The sequence below is a fragment of the Phalacrocorax aristotelis genome, chromosome 23 (genome assembly GCF_949628215.1).
Source record: "Phalacrocorax aristotelis chromosome 23, bGulAri2.1, whole genome shotgun sequence".
In the NCBI taxonomy this organism is placed as follows: domain Eukaryota; kingdom Metazoa; phylum Chordata; class Aves; order Suliformes; family Phalacrocoracidae; genus Phalacrocorax; species Phalacrocorax aristotelis.
Genome location: NC_134298.1, coordinates 1,919,426 through 1,940,352, shown reverse-complemented (window position 1 = coordinate 1,940,352; position 20,927 = coordinate 1,919,426). Strand labels below are relative to the sequence as shown.

Genomic DNA, 20,927 nt, shown 5'->3' with positions numbered 1-20,927 from the left:
TATCCTTAGCTGTGACTTCTGTATCAGATGAGACTTTCTTCTCTGGATTTAAAGCAAACCTATAATGTTCCGTAGTCATCTGGAGAAACATCCACTCCTGTCCTTTGCTGCAGTCTGGTTTGTGAAGTATTAGGTCTGTCTGCTTTGTGAGATCCTGTCCTTCTGATCAGTTGTGCTGAGGCAACATCCCTGAAGTAGTGGACCGTGTTCTTCTTTCTTTTCTATCCTTTCCTCCAGCGGCAACAGCCCTAAGTGGCTTCTTGTTTTTGACATGATGCAACTTGCGGATTCGGTGCAGTCGGCAGTGACTGTGAAATACCTTCCATGCCACTTTGCTTTCTGCCCCCTTTCAATATTTTGCATTACTGAAGGTAGCCTGGGGCACGTTAGCATAGGCCCAGTGCACCTCTTGGCATCTCTGCATCAGAGATGAAGGGCAGCTGCTGCTGTAGAAGCCTGAGAGATTATAGCACTACACTTGAATTTGTAGGTAGTCTAACTTTCCGCCACCTGATCTGGAGAAGAGCTAGTCAATCTGTTGCTACAGAAAATAGAGGGGATAAAGCCCCTCCCACTGTAAGGGAAGATCAGGTTCGTGACCACCTGAGGAACATGGACATACACAAGTCTATGAGACCTGGTGAGATGCATCCCAGAGTCCTGAGGGAACTGGCTAATGTAGTTGCCAAGCCACTCTCCATGATGTTTGAAAATTCATGGCACTCAGGTGAAGTCCCTGGGGACTGGAAGAAGGGAAACAGTGTGCCCATCTTTAAAAAGGGTAGAAAGGAGAACCAAGGGAGCTACCATCCTGTCAGCCTCACCTCCGTGCTGGGGAAGATCATGGAACAGATCCTCCTAGAAGCCATATGGAGGACAGGGGGGTGATTTGAGGCAGCCAGCAGGGCTTCACCAAGGGCAAGCCCTGCCTGACCAACCTCGTGGCCTCGTCTGATGGAGTGACTGCATCAATGGACAAGGGAGGAGCTACAGATGTCATCTCTCTGGAATTCTGTAAGGTCTTTGACATGGTCCCCCACAGCATCCCTCTCTCTAAACTGGTGAGATAAGGGTTTGATGGGTGGACTGTTCGGTGGATAAGGAATGGGTTGGATGGCGGCATCCAGAGGGTCATGGTCAATGGCTTGATGTTGAGATGGAGACTTGTGATGAGTGGCGTCCTTCAAGGGTCTGTACTGGGACCAGAACTGTTTAATACCTGAATCAGTGACACAGATAGTGGGATCGAGCGCACCCTCAGTGAGTTTGCAGGTGACACCAAGCTGAGCAGTGCAGTTGACACACCAGAAGGACGGGATGTCATCCAGAGAGACACGGAAAAGCTGGAGACGTGGGCCTGGGAGAACCTCATGAGGTTCAACAAGGCCAAGTGCAAGGTCCTGCACCTGGGTCGGGGCAACCCCTGATACCAATACAGGCTGGGGGATGGAGGGATGGAGAGCAGCCTTGTGGAGAGGGATGTGGGGGTACTGGGGGACGAAAAGCTGGACGTAAGCAAGCAATATGCGCTCGCAGCCCAGACCCAGCAATGCCCTGGGCTGCATCCCCAGCAGCGCGGGCAGCAGGGCGAGGGAGGGTGTTCTGCCCCTCTGCCCCGCTCTGGTGAGACCCCCCTGCAGCGCTGCACCCAGCTCAGGGCTCCTCAGCACGGGAAGGACATGGAGCTGCTGGAGCGGGGCCAGAGGGGGCACAGAAATGCTCCGAGGGCTGGAGCCCCTCTGCTACAAGGCCAGGCTGGGAGAGCTGGGGTTGTTCAGCCTGGAGAAGAAAAGGCTGCGGGGAGACCTTATTGTGGCCCTTCAGTGCTTTAAGGGGGACCACAGGAAGGATGGGGGCGACCTCTTTAGCAAGGCCTGTTGTGACAGGACAAGGGGTGATGGTTTTAAACTAAAGGAGGGTAGATTTAGGGTATAAGGAAAAAAATTTCTACAATGAGGGTGGTGGAACACTAGCCCAGGTTGCCCAGAGGTTGTGGAGGCCCCATCCCTAGAGGCATCCCAGGCCAGGCTGGATGGGGCTCTGAGCAACCTGATCTAGTTGAAGCTGTCCCTGCTCACTGCAGGGGGTTGGACTGGATGGGCTCTAAAGGTCCCTTCCAACCCAAACCATTCTATGATTCTGTGAAAACCAGTTATGACCTCTTGTCATTGCTTTTATGGGCAAGGCTACTCTTAATGCCTGCTTTTGGGCTTTCTGAAGACACGTCCTCCAAACCCTTACATGTAGGTCTAGCTATTGTGGTACTACAGTGTGTGTGAATCTGCTTTCATTGGCCTCACCCCCCAAAGCTTGTATGGTTGTTGGGCTGTTTTAAAGGAGACTATTAGAGTTTTTAAAGAAATGCAGGTATTTTCAGTGGAGATACGCTTGCTGTATTTTTGATGTTGTGGTAGAACGCGGATGTGAGAGAAAAGGGGTCTCTGTCAGAAATAATATATTCAATGTTATTAAGTACTCATTCTGAATGGAGGAATATGCATTATGAAACTTATAGTATGTTTGATATATTGTGTGAGGACCTTGCTGTTCTGAAATGTGCTGTTGTTTTTTTTTTTTAACAGTTTCCTTATACACTTTCGACAAGGCGAAGCAGTGTATTGGCACAATGACAATTGAGATAGATTTTCTGCAGAAGAAGAACATTGACTCCAACCCCTACGACACAGACAAGATGGCCGCTGAATTCATCCAGCAGTTCAACAGCCAAGCCTTCTCCGTAGGCCAGCAGGTGTCCATTTTGTTTTTTAAGGCCAAAATGTTCTTAAGTAACATGCACGTGCTTGTACTACAGGGATGTAGAATACTGAAGAATGCCTAGGTACTAGCTCTGTGCTGCAAAGAACAGCTGATGAGTATAAATTGTTTATTGTGTGAACGGTTTCTTTATGAAAAGTTGAACCATCATAACTTTGAGAGCATGAGCAGAGTGGTTTAAAATCTGCCTTTTCCTTATCTCAAGAAATCCTTCTGTGTGAAGAAAAAATCCCAAGGCTCGAGAGCTGGGTTTTCTCTCTGATGTGGCCTGGCTGGATATAAGCATGGCAGCTCCTGGAATCTTTTGAGAAGCAACTTTTGTCTTCCTTCTGCATAAGAACAAAATGAACACAAGTTCTAATTAATTCTCATCAGCACCTTTCAAGTGCAGTGTATTTTTTTGTAACACTTATTGCTACTCTGTGGACTCCAGTAGTAAAATAGGTATGAAACATTTGACTTAAGGATTTCTGAAAGCTGAAGTCCCTATAATTGAGTCTTCTCAGCTCTGCAGCAGATGGGCTTCTGGCCCTGTGAACATCTGCGATAGCCTCTGGTTTGCCACGTTCTCAGGACAGGTCAAGGTCTGTCTCTCATCATAGTTCACAACTTGCAGGGTCTGAATCTTAAGCCAGTTGCAAATATAATCTTGGAGGAGGGCAGTTGTGCAGAGACAGCCTGCTTTTCTACAGGATGGACCCTACTTTTCATGATATTTGTTCTGCCTCTCACTACTGTAGCACTATTTTTGAGGTATCCTTGCCAAACTTAAGTATGAAAGATCAAAAAGGTTTGAGCTAAATTGTTCTCCTTGCCTAAAACCAATATTTAAAGTGAGTGGAAAATGTCAAGAGATGATATAGAACATTTAGCTGGGGAGAAAAGGGTGGGAAAGAGAAGCTTTTCTTGGAAAGAATTTTTCTTTGAATTTTTCTGCTTGACTTCATGTTCTGCTACTTTTGATCTGTTACCCTTAAGAACGGGACATGAAAAAGACATGTTCAGTATCCCAGACCTTTACAGGATAAAAACTGCATGGAATTTGGAGGGTGGTAAACTTAGTCTTCAGGCCTCTTTCTCTTCAAATCTCAGTAGTCTTGTCAAAATCCTTTTTAGCTTTTTAATCAGTTAAAATCCCCTTCTGTTTTTCCTTTCAACAGCTTGTGTTCAGCTTTAATGACAAACTTTTTGGCCTGCTGGTAAAGGACATGGAAGCTATGGACCCCAGCATTCTCAAAGGAGAGTCTGGAGCAAGCAAAAAGCAGAAGGTGGGCTCACAGAATTTGTGTTCATTCCCTAGCGACCGCAGAGATTCAAGTACTGATCAGAACTTGCTACAAGGAAGAATTTGTTACTTGCATTTGGAAAAGTTGCACATTGGTTTCATCTGGCTGTGTTTTGCCTCAGAGAAGATAAGGAGCATTGTTTTCAGTTTAATGCGGTCTCCTGTGCTTGTGTAGTTGGGAGCTTAGAGCTGCACCCACTAAAGTTCTAATTCATGGAAAAATCCTCTTGAGCCTTTTTGTCTTCTAGATATGTTCAGTTTTGATTGTTTCCTTCTGTAGAAAGGGCATGATTTTATTTTCTTCTTCACTTGATAGATCTTGCTCAAATAAAATTGTTGGTTTTAAAGTAAACAAATAACTTTAAAAAGCCAATGAATTATACCTAATGAGCGTCTGCTTTCAGTGATGACAGTTTTAGAGGAGGTGTTGGTGTTTCATGTTCTTCCGAATGACTTCCAAGGTGGAGCTTTTGCTGCCGTTTCTTGTCTTCTGAGATGTGCTTGGAGATGCCTAAGGAGCAATGTGAAGTTGAGCCTAATAGCTTACTGTGATTGTTTCCCTCCCTTTTGCAGATTGAGGTTGGTTTGGTTCTTGGAAACAGCCAAGTTGCCTTTGAAAAAGCTGAGAACTCCTCTCTCAATCTGATTGGTAAGTGCCACTGTATCCAAAGAGATAAATAACGCTTGAAGTTTGCTGCTTTTCAGACCTCAGAGACTTGTGCTCCTCAAAGTTTGTTTTTCTGGTTACATCAGTTGACGTAATCTGTTGAAAATTGCATGTCAGAATGTCTCCCAGGTATCTGTTTCAAGTAGCAGATGGCTGGATTTGATCCCTTAGGAACCTGTCACACCCTTTAGAAAGCAGTTTGTAGATGCTCAGGTCTCTCTTGAAAACCACTACACAGAGGAGACACCACCCCTCCAGCAGACTTTGCTGCTTCTGACCAGGGGCTCTGTGGAAGTCACCGTCCTCCCTGCATGAAGCTCCACACCCAACTGACATACCAGAGCAGTTCTGTGGGTCTCTGTACCGTGCTTATCACCACGGTGATCTAAGATACATGGACACAGAGCTATGAGGAAGGCAGGTGAGTGACTTTGAGAAATTCTGACAACAGCAGATCAAGTTAGATGAGTAGAGAAGTTACCCTAAGCACTCTGGACGCCTTTGGCCAGGTTTAGAAAGGCACCATGGAACAGTAGCTTCAGCAAAAGTCAGCAACTAGTTGGTGTTCTAACTCTTTAGACATCAGAGAACGATATTTTCAGGGACGCTAAGAAGCCAACACTTCTTGAATTAAATTTAATCAAAACATCAGAGAAATAGGAAATTGAGAATTTCTTTGAATGTGTAGCCAAAATTTCAAAGTGAGCGCAAAAATTCCGAAAATCCCATCTCTGAGAGCCCTTGTTCAAGGACAGAGCGCAGCTTCTGAAGAGCAATTCAATTTTCTTGACTTCTGAAAGTCCTGCTCTTCAGAACCTGATGACAGCTGCAAAACACAGCACAGCAGGTTCATTGTGTGAGTTTGAACTGTTTACACAGCAAGATTATTAACAAAACTGTGAACCATGAATCAGGGAATGATTGATGTGTCCTCCACACATTAATTTAGAAGGAAACTGGTGTAGGGCTAGGGAGGAATCTGGTGTGTTCCCGTAGAGCCACCAGCTCGGATGATGGAGACCTGGACTACAAAGTGGGCAGTGAGGGTCATTCCCTGCAGCTGGCTTTGTGTGTGCCCTGGGACTGCGGTGGCTGTCCTGCAGAACAGATACACACTCTGTTAGTCTGGCTGTTCCTTTTCTGTCAGTGGTATGAAGTGGATGATACCTAGCAAGTCTACAGCTGCAGACACCTCCCTTGCTGGTAATATGGCTCTAGGCATTCTTTTCTGGGAGTGATTCAAGTCCTCTACTTGAACAGACACTCTTACTTTTCTGTTTTGTTATTTTCCTTTCCTATTTTGTTCCTTCTTCCCGGAGTCTGTGAGCTAAGACGACTTACCCTTTTGCTGCTGTTCTTCCACAGATAAGAAGTGGCAGGCGAAGGCTGCTGCGAGTGGGGGTTCAGCGAACCTGGCGAGCTCAGATGAGCACTCAGTTGTGTACTCTGAGTTTTAATGCTTACTGTTTTAGCAGTAGGCTTCGAAGCACAGCTCTGCTTGACTGTGAATGCTCAGTACTTTGAGTATTTGGTACAGAAGTAAAACGTGAGGGCAGTAGTCACTGCTTCCAGTAGAGAAAGGTAGAATTAAATTTGTTCAGCATTGCAGGAGCTTGTGGCAGAGGCTGTTTTGATGCTGCCCTAAAGTGCCATCTTCCCTCAAATACGAGGCTGCCACTCCATCTTCTGTAGTTGTCTGCTTTGTGTGCTACAGCCACTCCAGAAATGGGGAGACGCAAGGCTGTTGTGTAATCACATACTTTACATCTTACGTGGATGTTTTTATCTGAAAGTCATCTGTACTGAAAAAAGCGCCACTAGAGATCGGTGGGCTGAATTGTAGATGGCTGTAATTAAGCGTATTAACAAGGATACAGGTTTTAAGAGTGCTGAATGAAGTTTGTATGGGCAATTAGTTCACACCTGTGATTACCTGATTACAGCCCATTTCGTTTTTACCATGTTTGATAGGACAGCTTGAGGAGAGTATTAACATAATCCAACTTACTGCATCAGAGCAAGCAGAGGTATTTTACTTGGTTAAAATTCAAAGCCATACAATGACCTGTGATCTTCCTAGCACGTGTAGGTGTGAAGAGTGGTCCTGTGGGACGGCGGATTGAGTCGCGGTGGAGGATTCCTATTTCCAGTCAGTTTCATTGCCTGCAGACAAAAGAGTTGCTTGTGCCTCAATTTACTTCTGTCACGTTGGTGCTTTATTTAATCTCCTCATTGATCTGAGGCAGAGCTACTTAATGTGTTTTGTTAGCCTCTGGAGAATTGTAAAGTTGTGAATAATTAAATTCTGAGAGAGGAGATGAAGGTACAGTAAGTGTCACTGAGCGTGGCCTTCAATAAAGGGTCTTTATTTTTTTCCATAGAAAAGAATTGTGATCCTTACAAAAAATAGCCAATTCTACTTCTGCTTAGCATAAAGTCATGTGTTATAAAACCAGTGGATGGTATTTTAATTAAATCTGCAAGAATTTTATTGTGATCAGATGCAGCCAGAAGGTGGGGGTATAGGCTAAGCTCTACAGGAGGAGGAACAACATCCCTGGCTGAGCGGTCTGATCTAAAAACTGTAGTGGAGCAATGAGATAACAAACACACGGTAATCAGTGACTCAAGTGCTCGCTGCTGCCCTGTGTGGTGCTATGTATTAGTGCTCTGTGTTACACATTCTGCCATGTTGTCCTGAACATGTCAGTTAGAGGCATGTTCATGTTTGTTTATTTTGCTGCTCTTGGAATTGAAGAATTGATTCCAGCTGTGTTTAGACCAAGATTAATAGCAGTGTAATTCAGCTGACACAGAGCTTCTATTTAGTGTATTTACTGAACTTCTAGATGCTAGCTCATCATCCAGCTCCACCTCAAATATCTCTAGAAGAGGTTATGGAACAAATTGGCAAAATGCATGGCTGCAGTTTGCCAGGCCTGGATTTTCAGGGGACATAATGGTCCCCAGGGCCAATCCTGTAAAGCACCATGTGAATCTAAGAAAATACAAGATGTCCGGTTTCTTCATGAATTGAGGATAATCTTCAGTCTTTGCTTTCTCCCTGGGTTTTTATATTGCTGTTGGTTTCTCCAGTATCTAAGCCGAGTGATATTGCTGAAAGCCACTTGGAAGCATCGATCTAACCAATAATGTGTCGGTGCTTGTTTATAAATACCCTCAAATAAACTTAAGGTGAGACTGTATATGGATTTGACAGCACCTCAGAAGTATTCTTATGGGAGTGTTTGTGTTTACTGGCTACCTCCTAAATGCCCTGAGTACTTTAAAGCTTCTCTGAAAAGGGAGTAAGGAGCATTGTAAGACTAAAACTCGTGGTTTGTCAACAAAAGGGAGAGGAGGGCAGTTACACCGTTGCATGGAAACTACAAAACCTGTGCTTAGGGGATACGGCTGAACTTGAAGTAGCTCTAGAAGCAGTTATGGAACAAACAGGCAAAATGAACCGTGGTGGTTTGCCAAGACTGGCTTCAGTTGTTCTGAGTTGTAAAGGAACTAGCTGACCTCGTAACTGTTTTGTGTAACCTTGCTTAAAATTGCTCTGGTGTCTGAGGATGTGCTGTCTGTTTTCAAAAGGATTCCAGAGCGGGGCTGGAGAGCTACAGATCTTTGAACCTGAAATCTGTACAGAAAAAAATCAACAGAAGCTATAATAAAGAACGTAATTAGTGGATACCTGTGTAGAGATGATACACTGGGAAGGGTCAGCCTGTCTTCTTTAAGGGCAGCCCTACTTCATGATCCCACTGGAGTTCATTACAGGAATCAAAAAGCACGGGGATAAGGGCTGACATAGGCTGCTTGTTGTTCAAAGCTCTTCCGGCAAAATTCGTTATCAAAGTTTCTTTAGAAAGAAACTGAACAGAGATCTGTAAGAGAGAAGGTCCTTGCATGAGTAGATGCGTGGTGAAAGGGTAGAAGTAAATAGCAAGTGCCGGTAGAGTTCAGCATGGATCTCTGCTGGGGCCTTTGATCTTCATTTTAATTATTGAATAAACTGGAAAAAAGACTGAGTAATCAGGTGACAAAACTTGCTCTTATGGTGCTCAGTGACTAATAAATAAAATGGCAGAGGAAATTGGATATAAATAAATGTAAAGTGATGAGTGGGAGGAAGAACACTGCTAACTTAGGTTCAAAAATGATTGCTGTTTTGGGCCAAGATCCCAAGTATGATAGTTTCAAGGAGATGCTGGACCGATGCTCAGCAGCAGCCTGAGCCCTGTTAAGAATTGTTAAGCATGGTTGTTAAGAATTATTACATATTATTAAGGAATATGAATGAAGTGGAGCATAATTTCATACCTGTGTTTAAGATACAAACCACAGTGCATGCGATTCTGGTCTGCCTAAGGATGTAGTAGAAAAAGAAGACTGAGAGGAGAACAGGGGTGCTCAAGTGTGGAGCAGCTGCTGTGTAAGGAAGGAAGAACAAGTGAGGGCTGCTCTGCCTGGAAAAGGCACAGCTGAGGAGGGTACAAGACAAGCCTAACGTCATCCCAGGTAGCCTGAGAGTAGATACTGACGCTATTTACTGTCTCTTCAGATATAAGACTTGGGGGACATGAAATGAAGCTGGTAGGAGCTGGTGCAGACACAGGAAAGGAGGTGTTTGGTTGTGCAGCCAGTAGCAGGCATGGCAAGCTAGATGCTGTAGGGCATTCTGGGTGCTAGTGTGCCTGGGTCCCAGGGTACCTTGGTAAATTTGTGGCAGAGAAATCTACTGTTGATTCTTAAATACATGGGAGCAACACCTGGGTTGAGAAATCCCTGAACAGGGCAGTTGGAAGGCTGGGAACATAGTTACTAAGTAAGCTGAGTCTCTGACTGCCCTTGCATCCTTGTCATGGTGTGTCCTTCTGGCTAGCATTTGAAACTGAACATCGAGTTAGCTGGATGTGGGTCTGAACTGGTGGAACCATTCTGGTCTATTTGCTGTAATTCTGCTGTGCCACATGTTTGAAATGATTTCTTTTTTTTTGCAGGTAAATCAAAGACGAAGGAGAACCGCCAGTCGATCATCAACCCAGACTGGAATTTTGAGAAAATGGGGATTGGGGGCCTTGACAAAGAGTTTTCAGATATTTTCCGACGAGCTTTTGCTTCTCGAGTTTTTCCACCTGAAATTGTGGAGCAAATGGGTGAGTATGATCTGGATAAATATGGCTGGGGTGCAGGCTGTGGGCCTGTTCCTCATCTGTAAAGACTGGGTATGAGCTAACAACCTCCTGATGGTATGACATGGCAGTTGCTTAGGGATCTAATAGGCTAACAAAGCTTTTCCTTCTCCTGTTGCTCCCAAATGTCTTTCAAACTCTTGTTACTTGGCTAGAGAGGAGGGACAATGAGACAATGTGAATACTCAATGCTATCTGAAACGTCTGAACGAATGAGATACAGGATTTAACTGAATACTTTTCTGTTGGAACTCAGATGCATCCAATTCTTTGAATGCTTCATTTATTCGTAGCAGTGAGACTGAGTGCTCCTATTCCTGACTTACTGGCAATGAGCTGTCTATGTAGGTCAAAGGAAATTCTGTCTTAATGATCCTGCCTTATATATTAAATATCTGTTGTCCTGGCAGTTGCACTATAAACCTATGTCCTTCTCGCAGTGCTGGCCCAATAAATATTGTATCTTGTGTGATCTGTGCTTGGTCAGATTTGAAATGCTGGAGAGGATGCACAGGCAGTGGCACGTCTTGGAGTCTGTGAAATAAAAGCAGAGATTCTAAATATAACTTTTTTGGGGTCGGGGAAGCAAAGCCAGTCCCATTACTTTGTAAACATGTGCTGGCAAGCAGATAAATGGTACTGGTTTTAATTTTTAGTAAGCAATATGCAGCTGCAGATATCTTATTTTGTCACTTAAAGTGCTGGGGATGTTATAGCTCGTTCTTGTTCTCTGAATATAATCTCCGTGGGTTCATATTTAAACTTGGAATCCGTAGCTGTATAATTTCTATGTATGTTTATATTTCTTGATCCACCTTCCCTCTCTCCACAAATGAAGCAATCAAAATTTAATTACAAAACAGGTTTTCATCAGAAGATATGTCCTGTTTGTGTGTGGCTGTGTCAAGTGTGTCCTTTCCAGTGCCCGTGGAATTGATGTTAAAGTAAACTTCCCTGAGAGGTGCTTTGGGTCTTTTCTTTGTGATTTGAACACTTACAGAGAAGCAGTGAAGAAACCCTGCAGGCTAAATCCAATTAGTGCATGATTCTCTCTCTCCTCCCTTTTAACTTCACATCGATCTGGTAGCCAAGGCCTTCTGGGGGCTGATCTTGGTTCTCTTCGTTTCTGTGGCTGTGAGGAAGTCGTAACTTCTCTGTCTCTGCTTGAGAATATCAAATGCTTAAATTTGTTAAATATTTAGCTGCTCTGCAGACAGAGGAAATGAGAGAAATGGTGTTGGCCATGGAAAGAAAAGCTTTTGCCTAGACACTCTGTGTCCAGTTCAGAAATGCTGCTGGCAGCTGGCTTTTGGATGGACCGGTGTCCCTTACTTGAAACATTTTTACCGTTTGAAGCAACTATCATATATATTCATGTCTGCAGTGCAGAGCTGTGACCATATGTGAAGGTAAAAGATTTAGACTTTGGGAATTCTCATGAGTGTCACTGGCCTGTGATGAGAAATGTGTTAGTAGACTAGAGATAATTAGAGCTTGTTTTCATTTTGCTATAGCTTCACCTATTCAACTTCCCTGGCTGCCTTCAATCTGGCAGCATGATAAGCAGACGTGTCAGACTATGTTTACATTCCCTTGATATTATCATTAACTGAATTATATGACTGCCATGGCTGGCAGCTGGGCACTCTCTGGTAACAGTGTGCAGCAGCTACCTTTGCCGTGGAGGACCTTCGTCTCCAACAGGTACCTCTGGAGAAGGTCAGAATCCTTGCTGACTGCAGGGTGAGGTTGTGGAGTTGCTTTGCAGGGTGCGCTGCTCACATGGTTCCTCTTGTTAATTGGTGTTGCTTAATACAGGAAGAAAAAGATTCTCTGAAGGACCACTAGTATTTTGATTACCCTGGGCAATGAATTAAAGGTGTGCCATATTATTTATGTAAATACATATACCCTTACTTGTGCGTGTTTACACACATACTACACGAAGAAACATTTTTCTGGTAAGAAGTTAGACTCCAAACAGAGCTCTCTAGCTCTCTGATTAACCCTAGGGCTAAAGAGCTTATCTGAAATTTGAAAAAACAAAACTTTCTGACATTCATTTTCTTTGCCTTAGTTAGAACTTGCTCTTAACTATATTTCAGATCTGAAATGTCAGTGTGACAGCTGTTCACCTTTGTATATAATTTATTGGGAAAGGAAAAGAAAGAATTTGCTTGCTATCTGGTGCTCTAGTGCTCGCCCATTTCTGTTTTTTGCCCAGTGCTCACAGACTGCAACTTCCATGCCAAATGCAATAAATATTTCTGTCCCGTAACTACACAGACGCTGTATAGCCCCTTCAAAAATTGCTTGCAATTTGTGTGTGGTTTATCTAACTTCCAAGGAATGTTCTGGGTTTGGAGCATATAAATCAACGTTAGTTAACCATGTCATCCAAGGGTGTAAATAGTACTCTGATGCTACAATCTTCGGTTTATCCAAGAAAAGAAATCTTAGATCAGCTTCAGCTGGTCATTAAACCTTGCCATAGCTCCCTGCCGCCCTGGAAAGGGGCAGTTTACTTTTCCCTACCCACGCTTTTCCCGTACGCATATCTGCCACCTCTGCTGTGGTAGCTTTGGGCTTGTATGGCTCTGCAGAGAGCTAATACAAGTGGGAGCAAAAAATACTACTACTAGAAAAAAATGTAGAGGGTTAGCATCCAGCTCGGTCAGCTCCCTAGTGGGCTTGATGTGACATAGCTACATGAATGCCTGGGGCAGCAGAAGGGAGGCAGTGGGCCACAGGGGGAAGGTCACTTTAGAACCACAGTGGGACCCTGATAAATTGAAGCTCATTGCTTTTAAGGCTACAGTTTCGCAGTTGTTTACTGGAGATTCTTTAGCATTATGGACATTGGCAATGCTGTTACCTTTCATCTAATGCTTGACTCTGATTAATGTTTTGACTGCCAAATGGAAATAAATCCTTATCTGGATGAGGATTGAGGAAGGTGTCTTGAAACAAAAGGGGCACTCCTTTCTAGTGCCTCCACGAGGCCTCGCTGTTGGACAAATGCTACTTCCGAGGAAGGAACTCTTGCAGGGCACTGATGGAGGTAAGGTAGCAGTCACTCTCTTTCTGAAGGACAGCCCTACAAACGCTGTGTTTCTAGGGAATCATTCCCCTTTTCAAGCCCTGTCCAGATCTCTGCAATTGCCAGTTCATAGTAAAGCCACAAAACTTCATGGTGAACTGCACACTGCTTTTGGTTACTTTTTGCAGTCCAAAGCATCCTCTTGCTCAAGCTAAAGTTTCTCCTTTTATTTGATAAATATTGTACTTTTCTAAACTGTTCCTGCAGATAAGCCCTTTCATTTCTTCACATCCATGTTAAATGCTGTTTTTTCTGCTGAGACTTCAAATTCAGCTCATTCAATAGCTTGTCTAACATTGCTGAATACTTATTATAACACTGTTCTCTCTCTTCTTCTCTTTCTTTCTTTCTGGCTTCAACAGATATTTAGCCATTTGGACTAAAGTTTCTGATACTTGGTGCCTGGAGCTGTAAATTTCAACAAATCTAAAACGCGTTTTCTCAGATCTGAAAAGAAAATGCTAGTACTGAACTCTTGGCTCTGTTTAAAGAACACTCTTAGAGTCTCCATGCATTGAAACACCACCTTGACTTTCAGCAGGGAGGTGATTTTTATGACTTGTGGCACATTAGTTGTCACAGAGGCCGCTGAAGAAGCAGATTCCATATGCACATGTCATTGTTACTGTTTAATAGCAGGTATAGAGATGTTTGGTGCTCCAGATCACGCTCCTTGTGAGAGATTGAAATGGAACTCAAGTTCACCATCCTCTCCCGTTATCGTCAATAAGTAGGTTAAATCGAACTTTTCCAAGGTGATTTCTTTTCCTGGTAACCATCTTCACTTGTGCTCTGACCTCTTGGGAACAGTTGGATTCAGTGTGCTGTATTTTTGAAGTACAGCTCACTATATAAAAGTGAAGTATTAACAAAACACAAAAAGGACATTTGAATTAGCAGATACTCAGGTATTATTTTCTTTCCTGGATTCTGCCTGTGGAGGCTTGTCTTTTAAGGTATCTTATTAATACACTAATGTTCTTGAAGTACATGGATACTATAAGAGAAGAATAATAATAGAAAGGATCTCATCCAGTCTATTCTTAAAACAGGATAATTTTAACGAAAGATCTGTGTCAGGCATGTCTAACCTGTAACTGAGGTGACAGAAATGCCAGAACCTCTCAAGGCAGCCTATTCCGCTGCTTAGAGTGTCGTTACAGTCAAAATTTTTCAAGTGTTTATTCTCAGTCTTGCAGCAGTTCATCATATATTGCTTATTTATTTTATGTTTTTGGATGAGGCTTTTACATACTTGTCTGTGTTTCTCTTCAGTGTTCTCAGGCTACATCTCGGATTCTTAAACCATTTCTCATAGTCATATCCTCTAGGTCACCGACCGTTGTTGTTTCTCTTCCCTTGGTCATTCTTCACTGCTTGGAAGTGTGATGGCCAAAACGGGGCATGGCGACTGAGGTGCTGATCACCCCCAGGTCAGTTGGCAGGTTTTGTCTGTGCCTTGGTGTATGTGCCTGTTCGTCATCCTCCATGCGATGATTTATTTTTTTGGTTTGCAACATGCAATTAGTTATTGCTACCCCAACGTGGAAACTTGTGCATCAAATGACATTGTTTTTAAATGAATTTAATCCTGCCCGTCAGTGTATTTGTAGATCTTGGCATCGTAATGTGCAGATTTAATAGGTGCATTCTGTTCCCTCTTCCTGGCTATTAATAACAGCACTGCATACCAGTAAATCTGGGATGAATCCTTTCTTGTTATGCTTCAAAGTTGGTGGGTTTTTTTCCCATCCACTTCTTGTCTACCTTTAACTTCATTCAGCCTGTGTTTTTCCTATGTGTTTATGAAGATGCATAAGACCTGTTTGTATCTTCATGAAAGTCTAAACCTCCCTCTATTGCTTTACTTGTTTTCTCAAACCCTCTGTGTGTGACCTCCTACACTTTCCTAGAGGGAAGTTGTCTAAGACTGATCTAATAATTTCCTTTTGGCTATTTCTTGTATCTTTGTTTTCCTCTACCTACTTAAAAGCACATTGTGCCAGAATTTTCCACAATCAGATAATAGTCAAGGTTGAAAGGGATCTCTTGAGATTTAGTCCAACCCCGTGGCTCCCTTCCTTTTGCCTTTATAACATTTTGGATGACATTCCCTTTCTTTCTCCCAGTGTTCACCCATACTGTCAAAGTTCTCAGTGACTTTGAGATGGTTTCACCTGCTGTGAGTGCTCTTGTGTGAAGCTCATGTCCAGGTAATCTGCAAATAACTAATACCCTTGTGGGCTGTCCCTTGTTCTTTTTCCTACTCCTGTTTCCTATTCTTGCCTATTTGACACTGATATTAATATTAGCTGCCGCATAACACATGAAGTCTTCATTCATGTAAAAAGATATTTAGCAGTTTGAACTCAGCATTTTCTGTGATTAGCTTTTCATTATGGAGGAAGGGACCGACGCTTTCCTGGGTCTCCTCCTAATGTGATTATAAAATGAAGTTCACTCTTCCCTCTGAAGCACATGGTTCCCTGTGGCCAGTGAGGCTGAATCTGGTCACTTAACTCTTCCTCCACATATCTAAAAACACCTCTGTGTGCACTTTCTTTGAGGAGGACAGCTGAGAAGTCTCCAACATCTGTCTTCTCCCTCACTTTCTTAAAAACGTAGAGATTGACTTCAGACCACCCAAGCATCCCTGGTATTATAGCGGCTTGAAGGAGGTGAAGAAGCTGATAACGTGAGGAGAGGTAGTGTGTGGCTGGATAAATGGTTGGGGGAACAATAGTAGGAACAGCTGGTCCACACTCATAGCAGAGGAGAGTCGCAGAGTTTTGTGCTGTTCAGTGTGTTCTTGAATGACCTGGGGAAGGAAGCTGTTGAAATGAATCTAAATGAAGACTGAATTGCAGCTGGGGTCTGATGGGTGCACCCATGAGTGCTGCGGAAGCAGGCCCGTGTCATTGCGAGGCCACTCTCAATTCTGTTTGAAAGACTACTGCAATCAGGAGAAGTTGCTGAGGCCTGGAAGAAAGCAGGTGTTGCTCCTGTCTCCAAGAAGGGCAAGCAGGAGAAGCCAGGTACCACAGGCCTGTCCACCTCACCCTCGGTGTCTGGGAAGGTGATGCAGCAATTAAGGAGACCATTTCCAGACAAATGAAGGACGAGAAGTTGATCAGGAGTGGTCAGCATGGATTTATGAAGTAGAAATTGTGTTTAACCAACCTGATAGCATTCTATGAGGAGATGGCTAGCTCGTGGGGTGGGGGGAGAGCTATGGATGTTTATCTCAAATGTAATAAGGCTCTCAACACTTCTCTCATAACAGCCTTGTAGAAAAACTGATGGAAGATGGACTAGGTAAGCGGGCAGCTCTGTGTCTGAAAACTGACTCAGCTGCTGGGCTTAAAGAGCTGTGATCAGCAGCACAAAGCCCATATGGAGGCTAGTCACTAGTGGTGTTTAACCTCTTTGTTGATGACCTGGATGATGGGACGGAGCGTGCCCTTAGTCTGCAGACGATGCAAAACCGGGAGGAGTGGCTGATGCGCTGGGCAGCCTGCGTTAGGTGAACCTGCTTTGCCCAGCGGGGTTGGGCAAGATGATCTTCCAGCCTCAGCTGTTCTGTGGTTCTGCAGAAGGACTTTCCAAGACTGAGTTGACTCAGCGATAAAACAACGAATGAAGCCTCCTGTTGATCAGTGAAAAATGATGTGCACGAAGATCGCAGCTTGTAAAATGCTCGCTGTGCTGATTTTTCACTTGAGCAAAATTCTGGGGCTGTGGTAGGTCTACGAAAACAGTTGCTCAAAGGTGCAGTAGGGGTCAATCAATTCCTACTTGAATTTGGTAATTTATATGAAGAATTAAATAAAAACCACAAACCAGAATATAGTTATGCCACTGTGTAAACCTGCAATTTGTTCACACATTGAATTGCTGGATGTAGTCTTCGCCTTGGTCCTTGTATCAGAAAGGATGCATAAGCCAGGAAAAACTGTGGAGGAGGGCACCAGGATGGTCGGGTCAGAAAAGCTTCTGCACACAGAGGGAATTGGCTTGAAGGTCTTCAGCTTTGGAGAGAGACCAGTGGGAGCGATATGAGAGAGAGGGCTTTGAAGTTCTTCACAGCCGGGGAAGAACACAGGAAGGTGGAAATGTGAAGTGAAGGTCACAGATGGCAGGCTTGGAAGGAAAGGAAGGGGCTTTTGTGCTGCAAGGACTTTCTGTATTTCTGTACTGGTGGCCATAGCCATCAACAGATACCGAGAGGACTTTTTTCTCTCACCTCGTATGGCTGCAGTTGAGGTGTTAGCTAGCAGGCACCATCCCCGCTGCTTGGCAGCCACAGTTCTTCTCTAGCTTGAAAACGAGGCCTTGAGACACCCCAGTGACCCTGTTAAGTTGATACTTGTTTACTCTGTAATGCTCTGCGGTAAGTGTTCCATAAGGCATTTACAAATGACTTCATGTTGACTTTCTAAGTCGACAGAAATGATCCAGCTTTATTCCAAAAAGTGGAAAATGCTGATGAGATTTATGGCTATTAACACCCAGGTGGGATATGACTGCAAACATCAGCTGCTGCGTTCAGCAGTCCATCCGACAGCTCTGCATGATCCTTGTCTTAAATTAGCTACACTTTGGTAGCTCCTCTACTAGGAGACAGAGGCGTTTACCTCCCCCCCGCCCAGTGATGACTTCTTTTAAAGATTGGTTTGTTTTGTATATATTCTTATCAAGCCCCCTTTTCCTGAGAGTCATGACTTTCTTTGTGTAGCCAAAGGCATTCCGTTGGAAGCTTCTCTGAAGCTGATTTATTTTCATTTTTATCACATTCCATCAGAAATTGATAAATGTCCTGCCATTGCCGTAAATCTAGTTATTGCCTCCTTATGCATGCACTGAACTTCTCACAGCCAGACAAGATATGATGAGAAAGCTGTTTTCAAAGATCTAGGAAGAACTTACTGACTTGGTTCGCTTCTCTTTACAGTGGCAGACGATTTGATAGATCAAGAAAACTGGCTGTTGAGAGTCCACTTAAAATAAAACCTTTGGTTTCAGGTGTAGCCCTTTGCCTGCCTCCACTTTGAATTAAAAGCAGAAACAAGTTACTTCAGTCTTGCTACTTGTTGGTAGCACATAAATCCTGCAGGAAGATGAACTGGAGGCAGTGATGCAGCCTGGAATAATGCTGAGCTTACAGGATGAGAGGAGGGGGAAATTCCACCCAACTATATTTTGGGGGAAATTTTGTCTGTGTGGCAGGTGGAGTCTGGGAACCCTGATCTTACTCTAACCTGCTTGGAGATTGATGTGCAGAGATAAGCATCTCTCCCTGATGTATTCGGCGGTACTTTACTGTCGATGTAGATTCCTGATAGGTGCCTCTGAATGATACAATCACACCAGAATGCTTTGATTCTAATTAAAAGGGGAATTACACTCCCAAGTAGAAAATCCCTATTATACTAAAACATGTCCTCTGATCTTTCAAAAAAAGTACATAGTGAGAGTTGAACAAATAAACTCTATCTTGTCTCTGAGTAAGTGACATTCTGGTTCAAAATAGTGTTTGACTTCTCTTGGTAGCAGTAGGAGCTCTCCCATTCTTACCAGTTTTTATTATTTTCCTTGATATTTTGTGTAGAATATTTCCCATATCGGTATATTTTCGTCCCTGTTAACGTACCTATTCAGCCTCTAACTGTATGTCATTAAATTGCATAATTAAGTATCACGTTACAGGAATGACCTTTGATTTGGAGTCCTAATAGTAAGCTTAAAGAGTTAGAGATGTCTGCACGGCTAATAATTTGTGTTTGTAAGATTCTCATAATAGTATTGACATTTGGGCTGCATTGGTGAAATCAGCAAAGGGAAGATAAACTTAATCAAAATTCCTGTGTGGTGCATAGCATCCTGCTGTGATTTGAGACGTAACATTTGTAGTTTGTCATCACCTGTCTATTTTAATAAAGTCCTGCTTGTGTTTAAACCTTTAATTTTAGCCAGGTGAACGTAGCTGTGCAGGGGAATCGCTCCTGGAGTAGCTTGTGGCAATTTGATTTGAAGAGGAACTAATTGCCTTGGTTTCAGGAATGTTCTTCCACCTGACTAAGACCCAGGTCTCAGCATTGCCCGTTCAGTGGCAGCCAAGCCTTGCAGCAGATGGTCACTAATGTCCTTGATGCTCAGGTGTGTGTTCCCCCACATCTGAGTTCTTACTGGCTAAAGACCGAGCATGGACTACCTAACGCTGGCTGAGCTTGCCTGGGTGAGGTTTGCTGGGTGTCAGGTTGTCTCTGGGAATCTGCTGTGTGCCAGAGCTGGTATTTTTGCTCTAGAAGGGTGAGTAGCTGTTGGCAGCCAAGGGCTTCAGCAGGCGGCTGAAGCAGTGGCCTACCTTTGACCAGCCTGCTTTCTTTCTTCCTGCAACAGCATCTGGGTTTTTTTTTAATTTATTAGGTAAAATTTGGTGCTTTCTCATGATAAGCAAGTTTGAATAGGAAGAGGGTGAAAATCCTAGGAGGCGTTCTTAGCAAATGTGTCCAAAGGCTGCCATTTTCCCAGAGCCAGCCAGCTGTAACCACGCCGGTTGGCCTTTTGCTTTCCGCACACTCCCACTATGGGAGATGGGACTCCAGGGGCCGTGTGTTACAGGCGTAGCCCTTTGCTAAGGCTATGTTACCTCGTGCAGAGGAGGGGAGTATTACGGCTTTTCAAGAAGTTCAGCTTCTTTGGGCTGTAGAAGAGAAGCTTCTAGTGGCTATAACTAGGTCGTGTCTCTAGGAGAGAGGCTCTGAATTTCAGGAAAGCTAGGGGAAAAAAAAAAAGGACCAGAATGTTTCGTGTTTCTTTTTTGAAAGCATACTAAAGAAAAATGATACTCTGCAATTTTCCTGCCTCTTTCAGGGTGCTCCCAGGCCTGTTTGTGTACATGTGCCCTGACTTGCCGGTAGCCTTTTGATAGTCTCTCTTGCTTGAGCACAGCGGAGCTGTCTGAGCATCACTTTGCTTGGGATTTCCCTTCAAAGCATCACTCATCATCGAAATCCTGCTTTGTGCTGTTTGGCTACATGGGTGATCATGTTCCTCCACGAAACACATTAACAATACCTTTTCGTGACATTGACTTGACAGGAATAGCTTTTAATTTATCAATGCCTCGTTCATTCCTGTGTGAAATTTGTCTTTGCTGAGAGTATATGTTGTTTATATTTTTGACTCATAGATGCCTGAAAGTTGACTAATGAATTCTTCTTAGCTAGTTCTCAATTTCTGTAGTAAATTTTTTATCTGCAGAGAAGCCCAGAAAAATCTTTCAGCTTCATTACCGTGCTTCAGGGCTCAGACACTCCTCGTAGCAGTGTTCTCCTGAAGCTTCATTTCAGTGTATGAACAACCTGAAAGAGAGAGAGCGCCGTGCATGTGGGGAATAGAAATTATTTTGTATTGAGCAGTTACTCAGATTGAAATGAATTGTTTATCTCTGTAAGATTCAGGAGTAAATGAAATCACAGTTGAGTATCAGTAAGTTAATAAGGGAGAAAACTACTTGTTCTTTAAAGGCGGGACGTTGCTGTGAGGAGTCCGTTGTATGGGCTGAACTTACCACGTAGCTGAGACAAGATGCAAAGTAGGAGGGAAGTCATTCCACGTGTGTGACAAATAACTCGATGTGCCCAAGCTCGTTAAACTTTTGGTGATGGTAGAAGCTGAACTTGGGTCCTTTCAGTCTGAGCTCTGGGCCATCAGTTTGCTACTCTTGGTTTTTGCTTTTAATGTGCATCTTAAACACCACAGGGCTCTTGTCGGATGGTTTGCAATCCTTACAGTCAAGCTGCAAGAATGTAATAGGAAATGAACGCATTATGAATGTCACCTACAGCGTGGAACAGCTTCCGCTAATATGTTGGCTTTTACCTCAAACAATTAAGACTT

At 43.6% G+C, this 20,927-nt stretch overlaps 1 protein-coding gene across 2 annotated transcripts in view; it reads left to right on the top strand.

Annotated features, from left to right (window-relative positions):
- The window catches only part of NSF (N-ethylmaleimide sensitive factor, vesicle fusing ATPase), an 82,475-nt gene that overhangs the window by 24,726 nt on the left and 36,822 nt on the right, over positions 1-20,927 (top strand). For both annotated transcript variants that reach the window (XM_075116580.1, XM_075116579.1), the window contains exons 5-8: positions 2,583-2,749; positions 3,936-4,043; positions 4,634-4,709; positions 9,734-9,889. In XM_075116580.1, coding sequence (XP_074972681.1) covers positions 2,583-2,749; positions 3,936-4,043; positions 4,634-4,709; positions 9,734-9,889 — 507 coding nt within the window. The remainder of the gene's footprint in view (positions 1-2,582; positions 2,750-3,935; positions 4,044-4,633; positions 4,710-9,733; positions 9,890-20,927) is intronic.